This window comes from Rousettus aegyptiacus, unplaced genomic scaffold (assembly GCF_014176215.1).
Source record: "Rousettus aegyptiacus isolate mRouAeg1 unplaced genomic scaffold, mRouAeg1.p scaffold_m13_p_4, whole genome shotgun sequence".
NCBI classification, from domain to species: Eukaryota; Metazoa; Chordata; class Mammalia; order Chiroptera; family Pteropodidae; genus Rousettus; species Rousettus aegyptiacus.
Window position 1 is genome coordinate 61,592,888 of NW_023416307.1, and position 20,546 is coordinate 61,613,433.

The 20,546-nt window shown below is 40.5% G+C and overlaps 1 protein-coding gene and 1 long non-coding RNA gene across 3 annotated transcripts in view; one reads left to right on the forward strand and one right to left on the reverse strand.

Annotated features, from left to right (window-relative positions):
* CUNH3orf52 (chromosome unknown C3orf52 homolog) overlaps positions 1–18,612 on the reverse strand; it is a 30,484-nt gene extending 11,872 nt beyond the window's left edge. Inside the window, exons 1-3 of one of the 2 annotated variants that reach the window (XM_016150718.2) lie at positions 18,102–18,361; positions 12,045–12,168; positions 4,572–4,708 (exon numbers count right to left, since the gene is read on the reverse strand). In XM_016150718.2, coding sequence (XP_016006204.2) covers positions 4,572–4,708; positions 12,045–12,168; positions 18,102–18,236 — 396 coding nt within the window. In that variant the 5' untranslated portion in view covers positions 18,237–18,361. Of the gene's footprint in view, positions 1–4,571; positions 4,709–12,044; positions 12,169–18,101 lie in introns of both variants that reach the window. The other variant, XM_036219373.1, reaches the window with a different exon arrangement.
* LOC118601658 lies at positions 17,514–19,818 on the forward strand. Its single transcript, XR_004950480.1, has 2 exons — positions 17,514–17,806; positions 19,559–19,818. It is a non-coding gene; the product is annotated as an uncharacterized LOC118601658 (long non-coding RNA).
* Positions 19,819–20,546: the final 728 nt, after the last annotated feature.

Genomic DNA, 20,546 nt, shown 5'->3' on the forward strand with positions numbered 1-20,546 from the left:
ATTTTTTCCTTTTACGAACTATGCTGAAGTTACCATCCTTGAATATCTCTGTGCCTCTCTTCTCATATATGTAAGTTTCCCTTGGGTATATGCCAAAAAATGGACTCGCTGCGTCCACAAGTAGGTCCATCTCCAACTGAACTAAATCTCGTCAAATTGCTTTACATCTTTCTCTCCTCTAGCAATGCAGAATTAGTCTATTTCCTACAGCCTTGTTGGCACTTAGTGTTAGCCAGTTTTTAGATTTTTGAGGGGTATAACACTGTGTTTTACATTGTTTTAACTTGCATTGTCTTGCTTACTTGTGAAGCTGAGTATCTTTCATGTGTCCATTAACTCTTTGGGATTTCTCACCTTTGAATTGCCTATTAGTTCCCTGTCTTTCTCTTGGGTTGTCTCTTTCTTATCCATTTATCTGAAATGATTGGTGTTATATTCTGGATACTAGCTGTTGGTTTTATGTTACAAATATCTTTTCCCAATTTGATTGGTCATTTTATCATGTTTCAGAGATACAAATCATAACCTAACAGTACTCAAGGGAACATGTGGCTGAATGTATTTAAACTGCATTTCTTTTAAATTTATATTTTAAGGTTAATGCTTTGTTTTTTAGCAGAGAGGTTCTAGCATAAATTAGGAGACTACTTTGGGATCTGGTTACACTCTTCAGCATGGATGCACTCTAGGGCTCGAATAAGCCCACAGCCAGGCCTCTAGACCCTCTCCTGCCCAGCCTGAAGTCTCAGCCCAGACATTGTTCAAGAAATCTCACCAGTATCTAAGGATACCCTTGTGCTGAGACCAAGGTGTCCAGCTGCACCCATTACAGCTCAGAGTCCCATTGCTTATCCAGTAGCAATCAGTAGAACATACCAAAAAGCAGAACCCTGAGGGGGAGCTCTGCCCATCTTGTCGCCCACTCATTTCCAAGGGAATCTTGAGGAGGCTGCAGTTACCACAATACACCCCCAATTAATTCACCTGGTGACATTCAGTCTCTCAAAGGCAAAGCAGAGAGGATCAGAGCACCTACAGTTTGTAGTCCTTGAATCTTGTCATTATTTCTGTGACCGTATAAGAATCTGACATAACAGGCTTTACTATCTCTCCCCTTTTTACTGATAAAGAAAACAGCATTCAAGAGGACAGGAAACCTACCCATGGTCACTCTGCTAGTAAATAATTCAATTTTAAGTGTTAAAGACACTAAAACCCAGCTTCTTCACATGTTACCACACTACCCACTGAGGATGAAGCAAGGAAGGAAAATGTTTTCTTCTGAATGTCAAGGAGGAAATAAGCATAAAGTGATAGGAATTTTGAGGGAAAATGACTGGTTCATCTTATAGTTTTTGAGCCCCAAAATAAAGAACATTGCCAATAGGCTGACAATCATTTAGAACATTTGAGAAGTTGAAAAGAGTCTTTCATAGGGCTATCAATAGGGAGAATGAGGATGCTATAAATGAGATTTTTTTTCAAGCACTAATAATAATAATAATAATAATAATAATTGTTATTTCTCTCTTCCTTTTAGATTGAGCTTCTTATGGTGGCATTTATGTTTGTCCTTTGTCCTTTATGGAAAAAAAGGACTTCGTAATATATCTGATAAGTCCTGTGACCAAGTAACCTCACAGGGTGATCTGATCATAAATTCCTAACTGGGCAGGTCATGGTGGATTGTCATGCACCAGGCCTATAACTTCTTTAGTAAAAGGTTTATCTTTGCCTTAAGCAAGCCCTATCCATTGTTCTTTTGCATCTAGGTTATCACATGTTTGAAATGCTGGGGTAATCTTCTGTTTCAGACCCTTTGGAAATACCACCACTCACAAAGGAGTTCATAATCTTGTTAACTATCCAGTAATCCAATCCTGAGTTGGAAGAGTTCTTCACAAATTTTGGATATCAACTCCTTATTGGATATATCACTGGCAAATATCTTCTCCCATTCAGTAGATTGGCTTTCATTTTGTTGATGGTTTCCTTTGCTGTGCAAAATCTTTTTAGTTTGATGTAGTCCCATTTGTTTATTTTTTCTTTTGTATCCCTTTCCCAAGAAGATATATCAGAAAAAAATATTGCTAAGAGCAATATCAGAGAGTTTATGGACTATGTTTTCTTCCAGGAGTTTTATGGTTTCAAGTCTTACATTTAAGTCTTTAATCCATTTTAAGTTTATTCTGGTATATGGTATAAGAAGGTGGTCTAGTTTCATTTTTTTTTTCATGATCTGTCCAGTTTTCCCAACACTATTGAATAGATTGTCTTTATTCCATTGTCTATTCTTGTTTCCTCTGTCATAAATTAATTTACCATATAAGTGTGGGTTTATTTCTGGGCTTTCTATTCTGTTCTATTAATCTATGTGTCTGATTTTATGCCAGTAACATGCTGTTTTGATTACTATAGCCTTGTAGTACAGTTTGATCATCAGGTAGCATGATACCTCCAACTTTGTTCTTCTTTCTCAAGATTGCTGTGGTATTCAGAATCTTTTGTAGTGCCATATAAATTTTAGGATTATTTGTTCTAGTTCTATGAAAAACATCATTGGTATTTTGATAGGGATTGCATTGAATCTATACATTACTTTGAGTAGTATGAACATTTTAATGATGTTAATTCTTCTTATCCATGAGCAAGTTATATGCTTCCATTTACTTATATCTTCTTCAATTTTTTTTTAAATGTCTTACAGTTTTCTAAGTACAGAACTTTTACTTCCTGGGGTAAATTTATTACTGAGTATTTTATTTTATTTTTTGATGTGATTGTAAATGGAATTTTTTTCTTAATTTGACTTTCCGACAGTTTGTTATTGGTCTATAACAATACAACTGATTTCTGAATATTAATTTTGTATCCTGCTATTTTACTGAATTCACTTATCAGTTTAATAGGTTTTTTTTTTTTTTTTGCAGAATATTTAGGGTTCTTTATATGTAGTATCAAATAATGACAGTTTTACTTTTTTCCTTTCCCATCTGAATGTCTTTTATTTCTTTTTTTATCTGATTGTTGTGGCTAGGACTTGGATACTATGTTGAATAAAAGTGGTGAAAGTAGACATCCTTGTCTTGTTTTCAGTCTTAAGGAAAACACTTTTAGCTTTTCACTGTTGAGTATGATGTTAGCTGTGGGTGGGTCTGGATGTTCTTGCCAACATCATCCTTCTAACATTTTCTGTTCCTTCCCTTTCTTCCTTCCTTTATTAATCCTTAGACTCTAACACTATGTTTTGCACATAGTAGGCTCCCAGAAAAAAAATTCAAGTTAAAAATTTAAGTTCAGAGATGAAATTGTATGCTAGATCACTTTTAGTGTCCACTATAAGATTAGTTTTGGTGGCATTGTCCCCTGCTGTAATTAGGACATATTTATATACCTGAGAGCTTTTAAGAACATTATCTACTTTGGACTCAAAGAAGTAAAAGAGGGAGGTTCCTCACCCCTTGCTCTTGTGTGTCTTATACTGTGCCTATGAGGTTGTGTACAGACTGAGCCAGGAGCTCAGTGAGCTGATTGCCAGAGTGAGGCATAGTGGCTAATTGGAAACCAGCTTCCAGAATAAGAGAGATACCTTCCCTAGGTTATCAGAGGTGCCATCCTTAACTTCTGCATCAAGCACATGAGCTAAGGTATTATACCACGTAGCTAATGAGCTGGCTTAAGTAGTGTGATGGCCCCAGCCCTAAGAGAAGAGCACTCTAGTAATGAGATATGAGATGGGCTAGGAAAACTGTGCTTACAAAAGCAAGACAATAAAGCAAAAGAGCGGGTATAGTGTTCTAATATTCATCCTATCTACCTTCTATATCCAGACATATCTGGAAACTGGCCTATTTAGAAGAAAGGAGTTCTTGACCTGGCAATAAGACAATGATAGCTTTAAGTCCTTCATTTTGTTCCTGAACATATTTGGTTGGGATGCTGTGTAGGCAGGAGTCTTTTCACTCCACTGTGCTTTACTTTTATCACCTTTAAATCAGATAATTTTAAAAAATATTTTCCAACGTTCTTTATATGCACTTCATGCATGTACCTGTAGGTATACAGGGAAAGTGAAGCGATTTTCACATATTGAAGAAAGAAAAAGCTCAAAGAGCCCTGTGAACTTGCCCCAGGAATCACTGCCCTCCAAGCCTTTAATCCCACTGCAGATGCCCTTCCTTTGTGGTTGTAAAATGCACTGTACAGTGTCTCAACAATAAGAACATATTGCATTGTTTTATAACTATTTAATTGCTTCTTCTACTTGGACTGTAGACTTATGGCACTGGCACTTGGCATAGGGCCCTCGATAGATTACAAGTTAAATCAAATATAAGATTGGAAGTGAGGAAATAGAACACTAGTCTCCATGATGCATTTAGCTGGAGGCCAGGGTTCTTCCTTCTGGTTTTGCACAACAGAAAATACATTTCCAAACATCAGTTTCTACCAAAATCCAGACAAAGAATCCAAGCTCAAAGCTATTTACTCTGTATCTCTATGCCAACTGTTGCAGCAGAATCCATACTCTAATATTAAGAACTCAGTAACAATGCATAAAACATCACTACCTTTTTCGTGAGCAGGTGAGGCAATTCCTCTTCAGCAACACACTCCTCTGGAATCTTTAATATGACTAAGAATGTTTTATTTGATGATAACTCAGGTATTTCATTTTCATCTTCATCAACGTAAGTTACTAAAGAGACTAGAGGGTGAAAATGAAAGAAAAAGTAAACACTTGCATAAAATAATAAACTTATTTATCCATTGGCTGTTATACTTAAAAAAGAAAAAGAAAAGAAAAGAAAAAACAATAAGCACTTATCAAGGATAAAGCCTGGAAAGAGTAAGCAAGTATGAGCAGAAATGCTTTCCCCTTTCAGTAAGATCAAATAAAGACAGGGTCTTGCCTCCATGGTGATAAAAATTTTGTTTATTTTATGCCATAAGGAGTCTCAGATTCCATCGAATAAAGACTAGAGAAGGGTCAGCAGGAAGTGGGAAGAACAAGAATTTGTTAAACTGAACCTGCAGCTTAGCTATGTACACAGGTGTCAAGGCAGGTGCTGGGGACAGCCAGGGTGAGGGGAAGTGTGGTAAACATAAGGGACAGAGGAAAAAGAGTAAGAGCAAAGAATCACCTTCAGTTCTGTGCACATAAGGAAGTGACATCATTGACCAGAATAGAGCCTAGAATATGAAAGCATGAGCCCATGTCTTGAAATCTCCCAGGGAGATGCAGGATGGACATGAAGTCATCACTCTAGAGTGTCCCACAGAAAAGGATTGTTGACACACTCTGTTTGCAGAAAAGAAACCAAACTACACTCAGAGCCTCAGGGTACGCGAGACCTACATTCTTGTAACAATGAGTTCTGTGTGGTTGCTTGTGCTCTAATGACTGTGAGCTAACTGATTTTTATGCAATTAGAGCTAAAGGAAAAATACACAAAATCAGGAGCCAAGAGCTAGAAGCTGGCACTCATAGTACTAATTATGCTCCTAGTTCTGCCTTGCCCTCACTGGCTGGGCCCACACAAAAACCACTTCTCTGGCCCTGAAAAAGGTGTGGGTAGGTGGAACCAGATGTTTGGTTGCCATAGATTTTCCTCTCAAATCCCATGCTTCAAACATAACATAAACTGCCTCTTTTACTGGACTTTGAAAAGGCCATAGTGGAATCAACTCAGGGTTTATGATGGAAGGGCAGGTGAAAGGAAGTTAAGAATCTTGGTACTTAATTGCTGAGAAAGTATGGAAATTTGGGGGATAAGGAACAAGGGAATGCACATGGAAAGGTGAACAGAGCAGGTCTGAGACTGACAGCTTAGACAGTTCTGCTCGAGGCTGACCTTTCACTGGCCCCTGGAACTTGGGTTAAGGGAGCGTTCCCACCATTATCTGATAAGAGTGGCTCACTGCACCTCAACTGTTTGTACAAACAGTGTGACTTATGCTGAACACCTGTTTTTCTTCTGGGAGTATGGAATTTTAGTATATATCAGGCAGAGGCTGCCTATGTGACCAACCCCAATAAAACCCTGAACATTGAATCTCTAATGAGCTTTCCTGGTGGACCACATTGCACACACTGTTGCCACAACTCAAAAGCAAGCTATAAGCTACTGAGGTCCTTAGGGCAGGAACATAATAGCAACTTTGTAGGCCCAGTACCTTGAAATTTCTTTGCATTTTCACCAGTTTCTCTTTCTCTTAAGTCTTATATGTTTCTGTACATTCCCAAAACTGACTCCTTCACCTCTGTTATCTACCAAAATAGTTCTGAAGACCTATGCTTAACTCGCATCACTGAATAATGAATCTGTCCTAAGATCTGGTTAAATACTGGTATTTATTAAAATAACAACAAGATGTTTACCTAGTAAGCAGAGGTTTTATGTCATTAATGAGACTTCATCTGGGCAGCACATTCTATGTAGAAGATGTGTTTAAAAAAAAAAAAAGAAAAGAAAAGAAAAGGAAAGAAAAAAAGAAAAAAGTTTAAAGTGTGAAAAATCCATTATAGGTACACAAAATCGGATCTTTGGCTGGAATACAAGAAATGAGGCCGTAGAAGGGACCTTAAATGCCAGATGTCTGCAGGAGGTAATGGATTTTGTTAAACGTTTCCCAGGAAGGAGGTGGAGGTCAATTTTGTGGTGATAGATGGGATGAAAGGGAACCAGGAGAGACTGGAGGCAGGGAAGCCAGTAGGCACAAGATTAAGAGACAGATTTTGATTGACAGCTGTGGGAAGTGCAAAGAAGGGAGAAAGGAAGGGAAAGAAGAAATGGGGGGGGGAGGGGAGGAAGGGAAAGAGAGAGAAGGAAAGGAGAAGAAATCCCAGGACAGTAGGAACAAAGCTGGCTTTAAAAGAAGCCAGACTTAGTTTGAATCCCAGCTCAGCTATTTATTGGCCATGGGACTTGAGCATCACTTAAATCCCTGAAGCTGTTTCCTCAACAGGTATAACAATGCCTACATTGTAGATGATGGCAAAGATGAGAACTAATATGTATAAAGTACGCAGCACAGTGCCTTTCAGTAACTGGATAGTCAGTCAATTATGAAAGTTGCTATCAAGACGCTACCAAGAAATGGCTGAGGAACATTTGAAATCTTGCTCCCCAGCACATATCATCAGTTTGGCTCAAATAAACTGTTATAAAAAAAATCAAAGAAAAAGAGAAATGATTGATTAAACTTGGTTATCACCTAGATATGGGCGAGAAGAAGAAATCAAAAATGTTCCAAAATCTCAAGTCTAGATAACATGAAGAATACTAGCTACTATATTAAGTATCACGTACAGACACTCTGCTATGCACTTGTAGCTATTTCTTCAGGTAATCCCAGAGTCAACCCTATGACTTAAATATTAATGTTTTCATTTTAAAATAAAGATATTGAGGCTTAGAGAAAAGCTATAATTTGTTCAGGTCAATTGAGCCTGTCAGGAGTAGTGTCAAGATACACTTATAGACTCAGATTCAGAAATCATTTATATTTTACCAATGTGGAAACTGAGGCCGAGTGGGTTGAGGAATTTGCCTAAAGTTACACAACTGGATGGCGGCAGAGCTAAAATAATTCTGGTCTCATGATTCACCATAAAACTGCTTTATAGTTTACTTTATACTTTAGGTGAACTAATGGGGAATGGGATACACATGAATAGTAGTTTCACATGAATAATGCTTGAGGCAATGATAGGTATTTCCAGGTGAAGATCTCCAGCAAACAGTATGACTAAAACTCAGGGAAACTGTGGGATATAAGAGAGGATGAATGCTGACTGAGGAGCAAATGAACAAAAGGGAAAGAATGAAGAATATGAAAAGGAAAAAGGCTGAAGACAAGTCTCATGTACCACAATGTGGAGGCTGAAGGCAGAAATAGCAGGAGACCTAAAGTCCAGAAGGTCTGTAGACGCAGAAGAGTACAACACAGCTAACAGTGCTGAAGGCTGCAAATAGGGCAGGGGATAAGAGAAAGGCCATTCGTTGGGTTTCATGATCAGGCAATTGCTGGTGACCTTGGGAAGACCCATTTGGAACCTATAGATACAAGTGGTTTAGGAGTCACCAGGAGGCAAGATCCAAATGTGTACCTCTCTTTTTAAACGTCTTCTGGTGAAAGAAGAGAAGTACCTAAATGATGTAGCAAGAGTCCAAAGGAGATTGCTTTGAAGAAGAGATGACACTAGCACATTTGAAGAGGCCCAAGCTGAGAAAAGCCTGAGGATGCTTAGAGAGACATGGAGCTAAGTGAAGGTCCACAGTGAGAAAAAGCTGGCAAGGACACAGGTGAAGGAGTCAGTCACGGGAATGTACAGAAACATATAGGACTTAAGGGAAAGAGAAACTGGTGAAAATGCAAAGAAATTTCAAGGTACTGGGCCTACAAAGTTGCTATTATGTTCCTGCCCTTAGGACCTCTGTAGCTTATAGCTTGCTAATGCTGTCTCTCTAGGATTTTCCCATGAGTCACTCGACAACAGAAAGCACTGTCTTATGCAACCCATCTGTCTACTGAGACCATATGATATCATAAAATGTAGCTCTTTTTTCCAACACCCAAGCAAAACAAATCCATTCAATACAGCATAACTTGGGAAGTCCCTGCTTACATCTTGGTATCACAGCATGCTTACTCACAGAAAAACCTGTGTTAGAGAGCAAAGGGGTCAGACAGAAATCCATAGTGCTGGACGATATCACATAAGGGTCCCTAGAGTGTTAAGTCTGATCACTTTCAAATTATATTTCTAACCATTCACTACTTGTCACAGTTTGGTTTTTGTAAAATTTAAAATATTTGTCTCCCCACCAAAATAAATAAATTAATTAAATAATGCCCAAACCAAGGAATGTTTCATTATTAAGGTGACTCAGTGTCTCTTTTCTTCTTGCTTGGGACAAATTAGTAAAGAAAGCAGAAACCATGAGGAAGCTTAGGTGTTTCTCCAAATTATCCGGAAAGGTCACACACACACACACACACACACACACACACACACACACGGGGGGGGGGGGCGGGGAGAGAGAGAGAGAGAGAGAGAGAGAGGGAGAAAGAGACTTTTTTACTTCACCGTTCACACCAAAGAATTTTCAATTCCTTAAGGAAAAGGAGAAACTCCATTGATAACCTTTCCCTAAAGAGCTGAGATAAAGCCAGGCTTCCAGACTGAACAGGGTTCCTTGGGCTTTGCCCATAAAATTGTCCACTTAAAAATAATTTCATTGTCCACTATGAGTCTGGTGGCGTACCACCCTCTCCTCCATAGCGTTCATGCATCCCTGGCTCAGTGCCTTAAGCTGAGCGATGATACTGAATTTGCCATCACTTCAATGCCACACCAAAGGCAGAGTGGTGGGACAGCCCACCTCGGGTGCAGGCAATAAGGGGTGCACAGTCTATAGAGCATTAATAATAATAAAACCGGCCACAGGTTGCTCTGCTTGCATTCTTAACAATATCAATGACAAGATACACCTTCCCACTGGGCACCTTGCCCTGGATACCCCATTGTCTCTTCCCCAACTAGTTACCCTTTGCATGCTGGGGTACACGTACTGTTCCCTTCTGTGACCACTCCAGCTCCATAGTTACTAACATCTTTGTCACCAAGCCTTGGTCAGAGGACTACAGCACCCTAAGACAGGAGATTAAGGAATCGAGAAGAAAGGAAGGAAGAGGAGAATGGCACATGTAGTTCCTGAGGAACCTCATTTCTAAGTGAATTTGGATGGCCATAGGTAAAGCCCTTAACTACCTAACACTGCCCTTTTCCCAGACAGCAGGTTTTTCCACACAGTGCCCAAAAGTTCTGCAAATATTTTATTCCTATCACTGGGCTTGGCAATTAGGCAATAGTTGATTACTGCAGATTGCCAATCCGGAAGTGCTTACGGAGCTGCTCTGGGTGAGGTTGAGACTGTCACAGATGGGAGCTCTGTCCCCACCCCCTGTATACCTAATACACTCCCACCATCTACCATGACTCTTCCATAGGCCCAAACCCCTCAGGGCTGAATGCCAAATAAAATAAAAGTATTTCCCTAACTAAAAAAAAAAAATTAAAGTTTGAAAAACTTTCTTACAGTATTAACATTTTAAGGACACATTTTCGTACCCAAATTGAAAGTGAAGTTTGTACTACCAGTGTTAAACAGTTAGTTCTTCCCTGAATATCATCCTATGAACTTTCATGTCTCCCTGAGAAAATGGTGAGGGAAATGGAATCCCTTCCTCTTCAGACTGCCCTTTGTGAGTTAAGGGGTCGAATAACTTTTTGAGAATGGAAGACAGCTCTTGAGTCTTGTGCTTTAGAATCCTGAATATTAAAACCACCCAGATCTGTTGCATCATCCTTGTTATAGGCCCCAGGTGTCAACAGACAAATCAGTCAACTTTCAGGATAGCACCAACTAATTGTGATAGGACAAGATCGTGTGACTCAACCCTAGTTTCCACATCCACATGTGGGAGTTGATGGGAAGAGGAAGTATCAGTGCTTCGCACCAAAACTATTGTCTTCAGCATGATGGAAGAGGTGTAGCACCACTTATTAACTTTTCGCCACCTCAGAACCAGCCTATGGCCTCAAAGAATCATCCATCCCATCTCAACAATGTCCTAAGTAACTAAGTAAACATGATGTCTGCCCAAGAAACTCACATACTGGAGGCTGGCACATCAATCTTTTCCTATTTCTTTAGGGACCATAAAACATTGAGACAGGAGCTGAAGGGGTTGGGGAGGAGGAACAGGAGGTAAATGGCAAACGCAGTCCTTGAGGAAAATCCCAGGGCCCCCTCTGGAGAGACTTGGAGTGGGGCGGGGGGGGGGGCGGTTCTCTTCTTGCTCTCTTCCTATGATTGGATTTATTAGGGAGAGCCTGACTCGACACAAGTCCTCGAGGGACTGGACCACCCTCAACAGTATCCCAGCTCCAGAAGAGACTATTTTCTCTACAATCACTCCTATATACAAATTAAAAAGTTTTCTCCCATCCTGTTTTGATATTGAAATGATTGCCCACTGGAGGGTGCTATACTTATGCATCACAAAAACTTTGATACTTATAAAAAATTGGTAACTACCTAAAAGGCTTTAAAATGGTGTGGAAGACTACCTCATGCAGTCATTAAAAAAAGGAAGCTTTCAGATTATGTGGTGATCATTTCACAAGATATACAAATATCAAATCATCATGTTGTACACTTGAAACTAATATAATGTTATATGTCGATTATACCTCAATTTAAGAAAAAATTTAAGATGTTCACTAATAATTTTTAATAAATTGGAAAAATGATCTCAATACACATTAAAATTCTAAAGGTGGGCCACAAGACTACAAAAAAAATCTGACCTCAAATTATTTTAAAATGCAAGTGCAAAAAAGAAAATATAACAAAGTTGTAATAATATGGATGAGTTTTATGGGTAACTTAACATGTATTTTTATATTCACAATAAATAATTTTAAAATGAGATAATGTATGTAAAACATATAGTTAGCCTCATGTAAGTTTTTGTTTTGTATGCACATACAATATAAATACAATAAACAGGTATTTCCAAAATAAGTTTGTATAATGATGGCTTACATGTACATGGTTCTATAAAGTTTTCAAAACTTTCAAATACATTATTCCTCATTTTATCATAATAATCATATGCTGGATATATCAAATGAAGTACAATAATTATTTTTACTAAACCAATTATAAGAAAAAAATATCAAGCAGGTTCAGAGATGCAATAAAATATAAATTAGTGTTTAAATAAGTTAAAAATTTAAGAAATCTTCAAGATCCAATGGGCAGAATATAAAGTAAAACATTCATCTCCATACTTCTCTTGGAGCTTACTAAACAACAAATAAGAATCATATAATATATTCCAAAACTATTTTAAATTCAAATTATAAATAATAAAATAGCAATGAATACATCTTCGATTTCAGTGTAAGTCATAAGCATTAAACAATTTTCTTAAAATTCACCAACTTAGTCATGTTTAAATCCTCTTACCTCTAATAAGAAATAAGCTTATGCCGATCCCTATGAGACCTAGGAAAATGATGACTAGCCACCATCGTCGACACTTTCTGATCAATTTCCTATTACAGGAGCTCTGAGGGCTGTTTGGATTAGCCTGGAAAGCAAAGAAGACTGTGAGGCAGTCATATGGTTTTAACAAGTGTTTTTGAATACTTAGTATGGGCAGGTGACACAGAAATAAAGGCAGAAGGATCCTGACCTCAGGAGGCTACATTCTACTGAGTCAAGTTTACAAAGGGGTAGAATGGAACTTCACAAAAAAGTTAGCAAGAAAATGCCCCAGGGGCTCTGAGGTGTGGAGGACAGGCAGGATTTTGAAGGATGGACAGAAAAAAGCATTCCAAACACAAGAAAGGGTAGCCTCGGTATTGATTTATAATGGAAGCAGCCAAGAGATTCATCTGACTCATAAGATTAAAAAGAAGGAAAGGTTGGAGCATATTCGAGAGGATTTTGAATGCTGCCAGAGCAGTTTGGATTTAATTCAGCATGTACTCGGGACTTGTTGAAAGTTCTAAAACATAAAAGCTGAACTGAAGATTAAAAAAAAGGATATGTGGTTTAGAGTGGACATACCAAGACAAAGCTAAGTTATTGCTGTGGCCCAGACTCTATCTAATAAGGGCCTAGGAAGGGAAATGAAGAGAAGGAAGGGAGAGACACCAGGAAATAAGCTGTAAGGGGTGTAGTTAGGCACAGTGTGGGATTAAATAAAATAATTGTAGTCAACACTGTTTTATTTCATCCTAACAGCCTTGCAAGGAAGGGATTAGCCCATTTCAAAGATGCAGTTCAGAGAAAATATGCAGGACTAATCTCCGCTGAGTGTCACTGCAAAGCTGGCATGCTCTCCCTTTTGTCCATAGCCTCCTGTGTCACTGTGTAGAGCTCCAGGTTACAGCGAGGCTGGCTGCCATGGAGCTGCCTTCACTCGCAACACTGCAGCCTGCCTCTAATCAAAGTTTCATGACTCTTCGACTTCCCACTGAGCCGTCTGATAATTCCTGCATGGAGACCATGGAAAACACTGGAACATGATGAGGGAAAATTGTGCTTCTGTATCACAATTCCAATCTCCATCATACCACTTAAAGGCAGGTGACAATCAGCAAGCTACTGAAACTCCCAGCCTCAATGTCCTCAACTATAAAACATATAAATAATAAATCTAGTTCACAGGGCTATTGTAAAAACTAGAGGTTACATACATTAAGCCCTTGCTAAACAAATATTAAGACCTCAACAAATGGGTACAATCATTATTGAGTGTTCACCTATCCCACAGAGCAGCAAAGGCACTTCCAGAGGCTTGTTCTCAAATTGATATCTTGTTCACTTTCTCTCCTATCATGATTTTGGTGGTAACCATCAGAAAAGGAAACTATCCAAATAAGGACTACAGTTCAGACTTTCTCAGTGAGAGATTCCCAAGCCCAGCTATACATCAGAATCACCTGAGAAGGAATTGAACCTGAACCTGTAGGGAAGTGGGAGCAGGCCCCAGCTTATAATTTTAAACCTCCCAAAATGAATCAACTGCTTTACTAGGGTTGAGATCTCTGGTCTGAAACCTCCTCACTTTTCAGGGGCCAAGCCAAATCTCTCCTTTTGAAGAGGTCTCCCCACCACTCTACCTACATAGAAGTGTCTCAATATATGAGCTGTCCACTCAGGCCATCTGCAACTGCCTTGTCTGGTTTCATATTCAAATATAAACAGATACTGGCCTTATCGTCCTAGGTAAAGTGAAACCACATAGAGGAAACGGTGGTTCTTAAACTTCTCTGTTCTTATATACTATACTTGTGCATCATACAGGTAACAGGCACTTGATAAATGTTTGTTGCTGAGTCACAGAGGGCTCCAAACCTTTAAAGAATGTACCTTCATAAATTCCAAAGTACTTTGAGTGCCCAAGAGCACTTACACTGGCTCTCTGGGTCAGAGGTGAAGAAACAATAGAGGCCCTAAGACTATCTGGACAGAGGAAGACCTTCTTGATGTCAGTGTTTCCGGAGTCCAGGGATAGAGCCACATCTCATCCCCATCCAAAGACTGATAACTGCTCCAAAGCCGCCAAAGGCAAAGGCTCAGGAAAGCATGTAGGAAAAGAAGTCCCAGTATGAGGAACCTTTAATTTCTCAAGGGACAGAGCATATCTTCCTATTTACAGAACTCCTAAGATACATGTCCTTTTAGTTCTTACATAAGAAGCAGCCAGAACCTAAAGATTAGTAAAAAATGAAAAAGTTGTGAGTCTCAAATGAGTCACAGAATGAGCATCAGTGTACCTCTTTGGCCTTTTGTGCCTCCACTTATGCTGTCCCTTAGAGATGATAAACTTCATATCTTGGTGGTTCGAGGAGGCCACTACTCTGTGACTTCCTGGGGGGACCCAGTTCAGAATTACACAGCCCTCAGCTGTAGGAAATGCTTCTTCTTGTACAGCCCAAACCTGCCATCTTACAGCCTGGTTCCTTTCCCTGTCTTGTCATCAGCCCTAGGGCAGAGACCACTAACCATTGCATGATTAATCTTCACAGACTTTAAGCCATCATAAAATGGTCTGCCAGCCACTCCCAACCCAACAATACAGAACAGTGCTTCTCAGCTGTCTGTTCATTATAATCAGCCAGGGAATTAGTATTTTTAGAAGTGTCCCCGGGAGACTCCACTACCCCTAAGGGTGGAAGGTCTCTGATAGTAGGTGTGCACTAATTGTGCAGTCTGAGTCTCCCCTCAAAACCCATCACAGAGACACGTTGCCTCCTTCACCGGTTTCTTTATCTTCTCTTGCTCAAATTTTAAGTCATGAGGGGAGGCCACACAGAGCTTATCCTGCAGGATGCCGTCCAGAGATTTTTGCAAACTGCATTTACATTCTATGATCACATTACATTACATTACATAGATCAAGAATTTTTGTGGCTTTATTCTTAACAATCCTCAGATATTCACATCCCTCTTCAGATAAGAGTCCAAATACATGACACAAAGTCCTTACACAATGGCAGGACTACATATCTCTTGGATACAAAAGTTTTTTCTCTTTGGCTCAATTAGGAGCAGATATTACATAGACCTAGGAAAATTTTCTTAGCATGTAGGAAAATCTGTACTTTATAATCTTCATTGTGGGATTTAATCCACTTGTTGATTCAAGCACAAAAGAGCCAGTTGATTCTTGTCCTAAATTCTGAACTATGCATAGCAATAGGGCTAATTTTTAGCTTGCTCAATGGTATAAAGTCTTGCCTGCCTCGAAATTATCAATGTACTGGAATAATACTGTCATAATAATGTTGCCATCCCTTAAAATGTCCCTAGGCCTTCTATTTGAAAACTGAGTAATTTATTTTTCACTTTAGACCCAACTATGTCACCATGTTTACAGTGCCAGCAGGCAAAGTGAAGTTCAATGGCTTATATTCCTTTCCCTCAAGCCCCACATTCAGATCAAGAAAGGGAAAAAAGTTTTTTCCAACACCTTTGTATACTCTCCCTGATTGGCCTTTCCAAGTAGGGACAAAGCCATGACATGGGACATCTTCTTCTCCATGATGCCCAAACTCTTCTCTACTCCTCACCTATCTACCAACCCACTTGCAACTCCCTCATTATTCCACATATGCTACTCAACTGAACAAACTTCTGTAAGTTTACAAACTGACAGAAATTAATGATGTATAATTTAGATAGTTTCACATGACTATAAATTATATATTAAATTTATATATTTAAATTATACATTGGTATATCTCTAGCTGTATAAATAAACAAACAAAAAAACTCTAAGTTCAAATCTCAGAGCCACCATTGACTGAACTTTAGTATTTTAGTAATTCCTTTGAGCCTGAGGTTCTTTACTCAGTTTCTTCATCTCTCAAATCAGAATATATACTGACACACCTTCCTCTTAAATTTGTTGTGATAATTAAATACATTTATGTATGAGAAATATTTGGCACAGGATAGGTACAAAACATATGGTTAATAAAAATACATGGACTTAAATATACATAGAAAAACTGACAATCTTAATATCTAGTTTAAGGAGACCGCTACACAAAATTCTTAAGAGTCTGGATCCTGTGTTTATGATAGCCAACACTTTTAAGAACTCTACATTAATTGACTTTTCTTTTTCTTTCTTTCTTTTTTTTTGAAAAGCAAGCCTGGTTTTTATTAAGTAGCTTTTTACAACCAGCTGTCACTTGACTGAAATGGCTGAGAATCCAATTTAAAATACAATTCAACTTATTGTATAAAACCAAAGAGAAAGATTAACACATTAGATGAGGTTTTTCTTTTTCTCTTTTTTCCTCTTCATAAAGATATCCTATTCAAGCATTTCTAGAATGCCCTCTAAGCGCTCACATAACCCTTCACCTTCATGCCATTTGGTCTCTCACCACAGGTTTTTTATTCAGTGACCTACAAAGCAAATTCACGGGGAAGCCCAGGATATCTGTATACACCTGACTAAAGAGGACATAATTACTGTACTATGTAGTAGATGGTAAGCCATTATAAAATACTGATATCCTACATGTGTTTGGCATGTTCTTTTACTCAACTATTTTCAACAAAGCATTCCCAGGCCTCACAGAGAAGCTAGGTGAGCCACATTACACAAGCACCATTGGACGACTGGGAAAATATAGACTATATCACCTTGCCCCAGGATGTACCTTTTAGTGTGAGGCTGTCACTAGAACTCAGATTTCCGGATTCGGTCTTAAACCATGGAGTCTGTGGGGTGTCTTAGGTCTATCTAACATGAAGCGAGTATTCCCAGTTCCCATTCCTAAACACTTCCTTGGAGGACTGATACAGCAAGTCCACAGTGTGGCCACTTGAACAGGGATCAGACTATCTTCCTCCAACTTTCATTCTTCTGTGGTGCTCATTTTCATTCACATGCAGAATAGCAAATTACTCTCCAGGGTGCTTATATGTACCTATAAGAGCAGACATTACTGTATTTCCAGGACTCATTGTGGAAGCAAAAGCAATGCTTTCACTGTTTGAATTCCCTGCTTATCCCTGAAATCAATGGGAAGATCAAGTTAAAATACACACACATATACATACACACACACACACACACACACGTATACATATGGATATGGAGTTCCATGTATACAGCAAATCTCAAGCCAATATTAGAGGTTAATCATAAGGTAGGTGACTGATAATTCAAAGTTTCTGCTGTTTTATAGGCATTTGATGAGAATGAATAATGCTTCTGTCACTGCTAGGGCTTAATCAGAAAAGAGTTCAACCTAAACATCCCTGAGGACTTCCTTAGAGAATGAGATGAAGCAGAAGCAAATGAGGTACAGTCTAGTTGTTTGGGATAAGAACTTTTAAAATTATTTCCCTTTAGTTGAGCAGGGAAAGTTCTCCCCCAACCCTTCTTATGCTTGCTTCTTTTTTCTCTCTCCCCCATCTCTCTCGCTGTGAAATCAAATGGCCAGAGGGAGAGAAGATAGAAAGTGTGTATCTAGCGGATGGATGTGCGCCAGGCTGAGCGATGGTGGGCGGTGGGGGAAAGTGGAAAAGTAGTAAAGAGAACAGCAAAGAGATCCTTAAGAAAAGGAAACGATTCCATCTATCACTCTAGTTCTCTCAATTTAAAAACGAAAATCTAAATTAAAAGTTACAGGATTTCTTTTAAACCACCTATTTCTCTGGGGATTCTCAGAAGTGAAGAGCCACATACCTCTCAGGTAGGATTCCTTAAGTTCCATGGGGGCCAGAGGGATCTGAGGGGTCTGAGGGTGGGGAGGGGAGGGGTCTGAGGGGTCTGAGGGGTGGGGAGGCCGATCTCAGGCTGGAGAACATTTCAGTGTCCGCTCCTTTGAGGACTTTGCTGCGCGCACCTCCGGCGGCGCTCGGCGTCGGTGGCGCGGGCAGAGCTGGCTGGAAACTGGGCACTCTATTCGGGTGCCAGCGCTGGGTCCTGGTGGGGAGTCGGGCTCTGAGAGAGCTCGGATGACGCCGCCAGCGCCAAGCAAACCTTACCTGGGCTGGACCCGGCTCAGCCGAAAAAGAGATGACCTGGGCGGCTCCATTAAGAGGCGTCTGTTCGTCCGGCTGCCTCTCGAGCTCTGAGAGCTCCAGCTCGTTTCCGGGCGATGGGGACCTGGTCCCTTCCATAGACGGCGAAGGAGGACTAAACAGCCCTCCGAAAAGCGGGAGGCACACACCCGAGGGTGCAGAGTCCGAAGCAGCCTCCCGGGCGTCTCACTCCACCGCCACCCCCAGCGGGCGGGGCGGAGGAGACCTCAGGCGGCGGGCAGGCGGCGGGCGGGGCAGCTGGCATGTGGGCGGGGGAGGCTCCCCTCGCTCGGGCTGGCAGCAGTGCCCTCCGTGGGCTCCCGAGCAGAGCGGAGGAAGGTTGTTTTTCTGGTTTGTTCAGGGCGCTGCCTGCGCTGCACTGCCTTTCCCTGTTCCCGAAGATCCAAAGCAAAAGCTGAACCGAGGGCTTGGTTGGGTGGAGGGCTGTGACACTGATAGCCTGGCAGCGCCGTGCCACGGAAGAAGATTGTCATTCCATCTCCAGGGGCTGTCTGTTTCTGGGACCTGACCCAGCTTTCACTGCCTAGCAGAAGTTCATTCATTTAATCAACAAATAACGAAGCAGCTTTTGCGTGTCAGGCATCATGAGAGGTTCTGAGCATATGAAGATAAATACTAAAACACAGGAACACTTTCCTTTAACGAGTCCAACGGCAGGCATAGACAGTATCAGTGGAGGAGGGGATTGCAGGCTCTGGAGCCAGGCTGCCCAGGTTAATTCCTTCTCACAGGGTTCCTCACTGTGAGACTTGGGGCTTCATCACTCTGTGCCAGAGTTTATCTGGAAAGTTGGCCTAATAATTGTACCCACCGAATGGAGCTGTTGCCAGGGTTAAAAGAGTGGATGTCAGTAAAAGAGTCAGAACAGTGACTGGCACATAACAAACATTCACAAACATTTATGAAAGGCTATCTACCTTTAGGAAGAGGAGTCACAGACAACCCCCCCCCCCCCCACACACACACACGTACGCATCCTGAGGGAAAAGTGTACACACGTACACAGAATCTATAGTTCAGAACTTCTGGTTTCATGAGCCTGGAATTATGTTTGCTAAGCTTGGTGGTGTGTGTTGATCCTCTTGAGCTTCTGTTCAGAGCAGGCTTACCAGCCTACTTCTCACACCTGCTCCCTATACACACACATATTGAGAGCTGTTTGAGGTATAAACATAAATAAGCTCCACTTCAGAAGATTTTGACTTATGTCCAAAAGTTTGGCACCCTCAACGCCTACTATTCAGACACTGCCTAGATATTGGGTCTCTAGTTGTCTCATACCTGCTATCAGATCATCTGGACTTTGGACTCCGTCTGCTTGTTAGTTGGGGTCCTGCTAACTGTAGCCATTCAGCTACTGGCCTGCACTGACTTCTGCTTTCTCTGCTTTTCTCTGTTAGAGGCAGCTCCTGCAGGAATCAGGCTGCATTCTCAGCTGAGAATTTGGAAGAAGCTTTTTAATGAAGGAGCAAGGGTTAAGGGAACCAAGAAGGGTGCTGAGATACCCAAAGACTAGCAACAGCAGAAAGCCACCAGCACCCATTGGACCACTGAGGAAGGCCTTCCTGATAGAATCTGTAGTCCAAAAAGGTTGCAGCCACTGTCAGGACTACAGCCCAGCAGGGGGAAAGCGAGAGGAATAAATACTCTGACCTCTCTACCCTATCTCCTGTCTGTGACTCCTATTGGAAACTGGTGATGGAGTTTGGGGATCAGCTTCCTGAGGTTCAGAACAGAGAATGAATCTGGGATGGAAAGAGGAACGAATCTTTCCCTACAATAACTGACATCTAGTGTTCTCTCTCAGACATTCAGTGATCAGTTGACCCCTCTGGTCTGACCAGATTCCTCTTCCTGGCAGGCCTATTCTACTGCCACTCCCACTTCTGTTATATAATGTTTCCTCTGCTTAGAACATTTTTCCTCCCACTCCAGCCCAGTGGACAACATCCATTTATCTTTAAATCCTAGCTGAAACATACTTTCCCCACTAAACCTTCCCTGACTCCCCTCCTCTACCCAAAGTTATCCACGCTCTTCTCTGCTACCAATACCCGTTGTACTTGTGCTACATATGTCACATATTCAGCCCAATTTAATCTGACAAGTAATACTGAGTGCTTGCTATATGTCGAGCATTCATCTGGGTGCTTGAGATATGTCTGAAGAGAACACAAAACAAAACAAAATCACTGTCATTGTGAGGCTTATATTTCATGAGGGAACAAACTTAATAAATAATGTTTCTAGAGAATATTGGGAAGTAACATGCTGTAAACAAAAAAGTAAAGCAGGAGGTGGGAGGTTAGAGTGCTGAGTGGTGAAGGTTGAGGGGAGGGGAAGAGTTTCAATTATAAACAGGGTGATCAACTTAGGCCTCATTAAGAA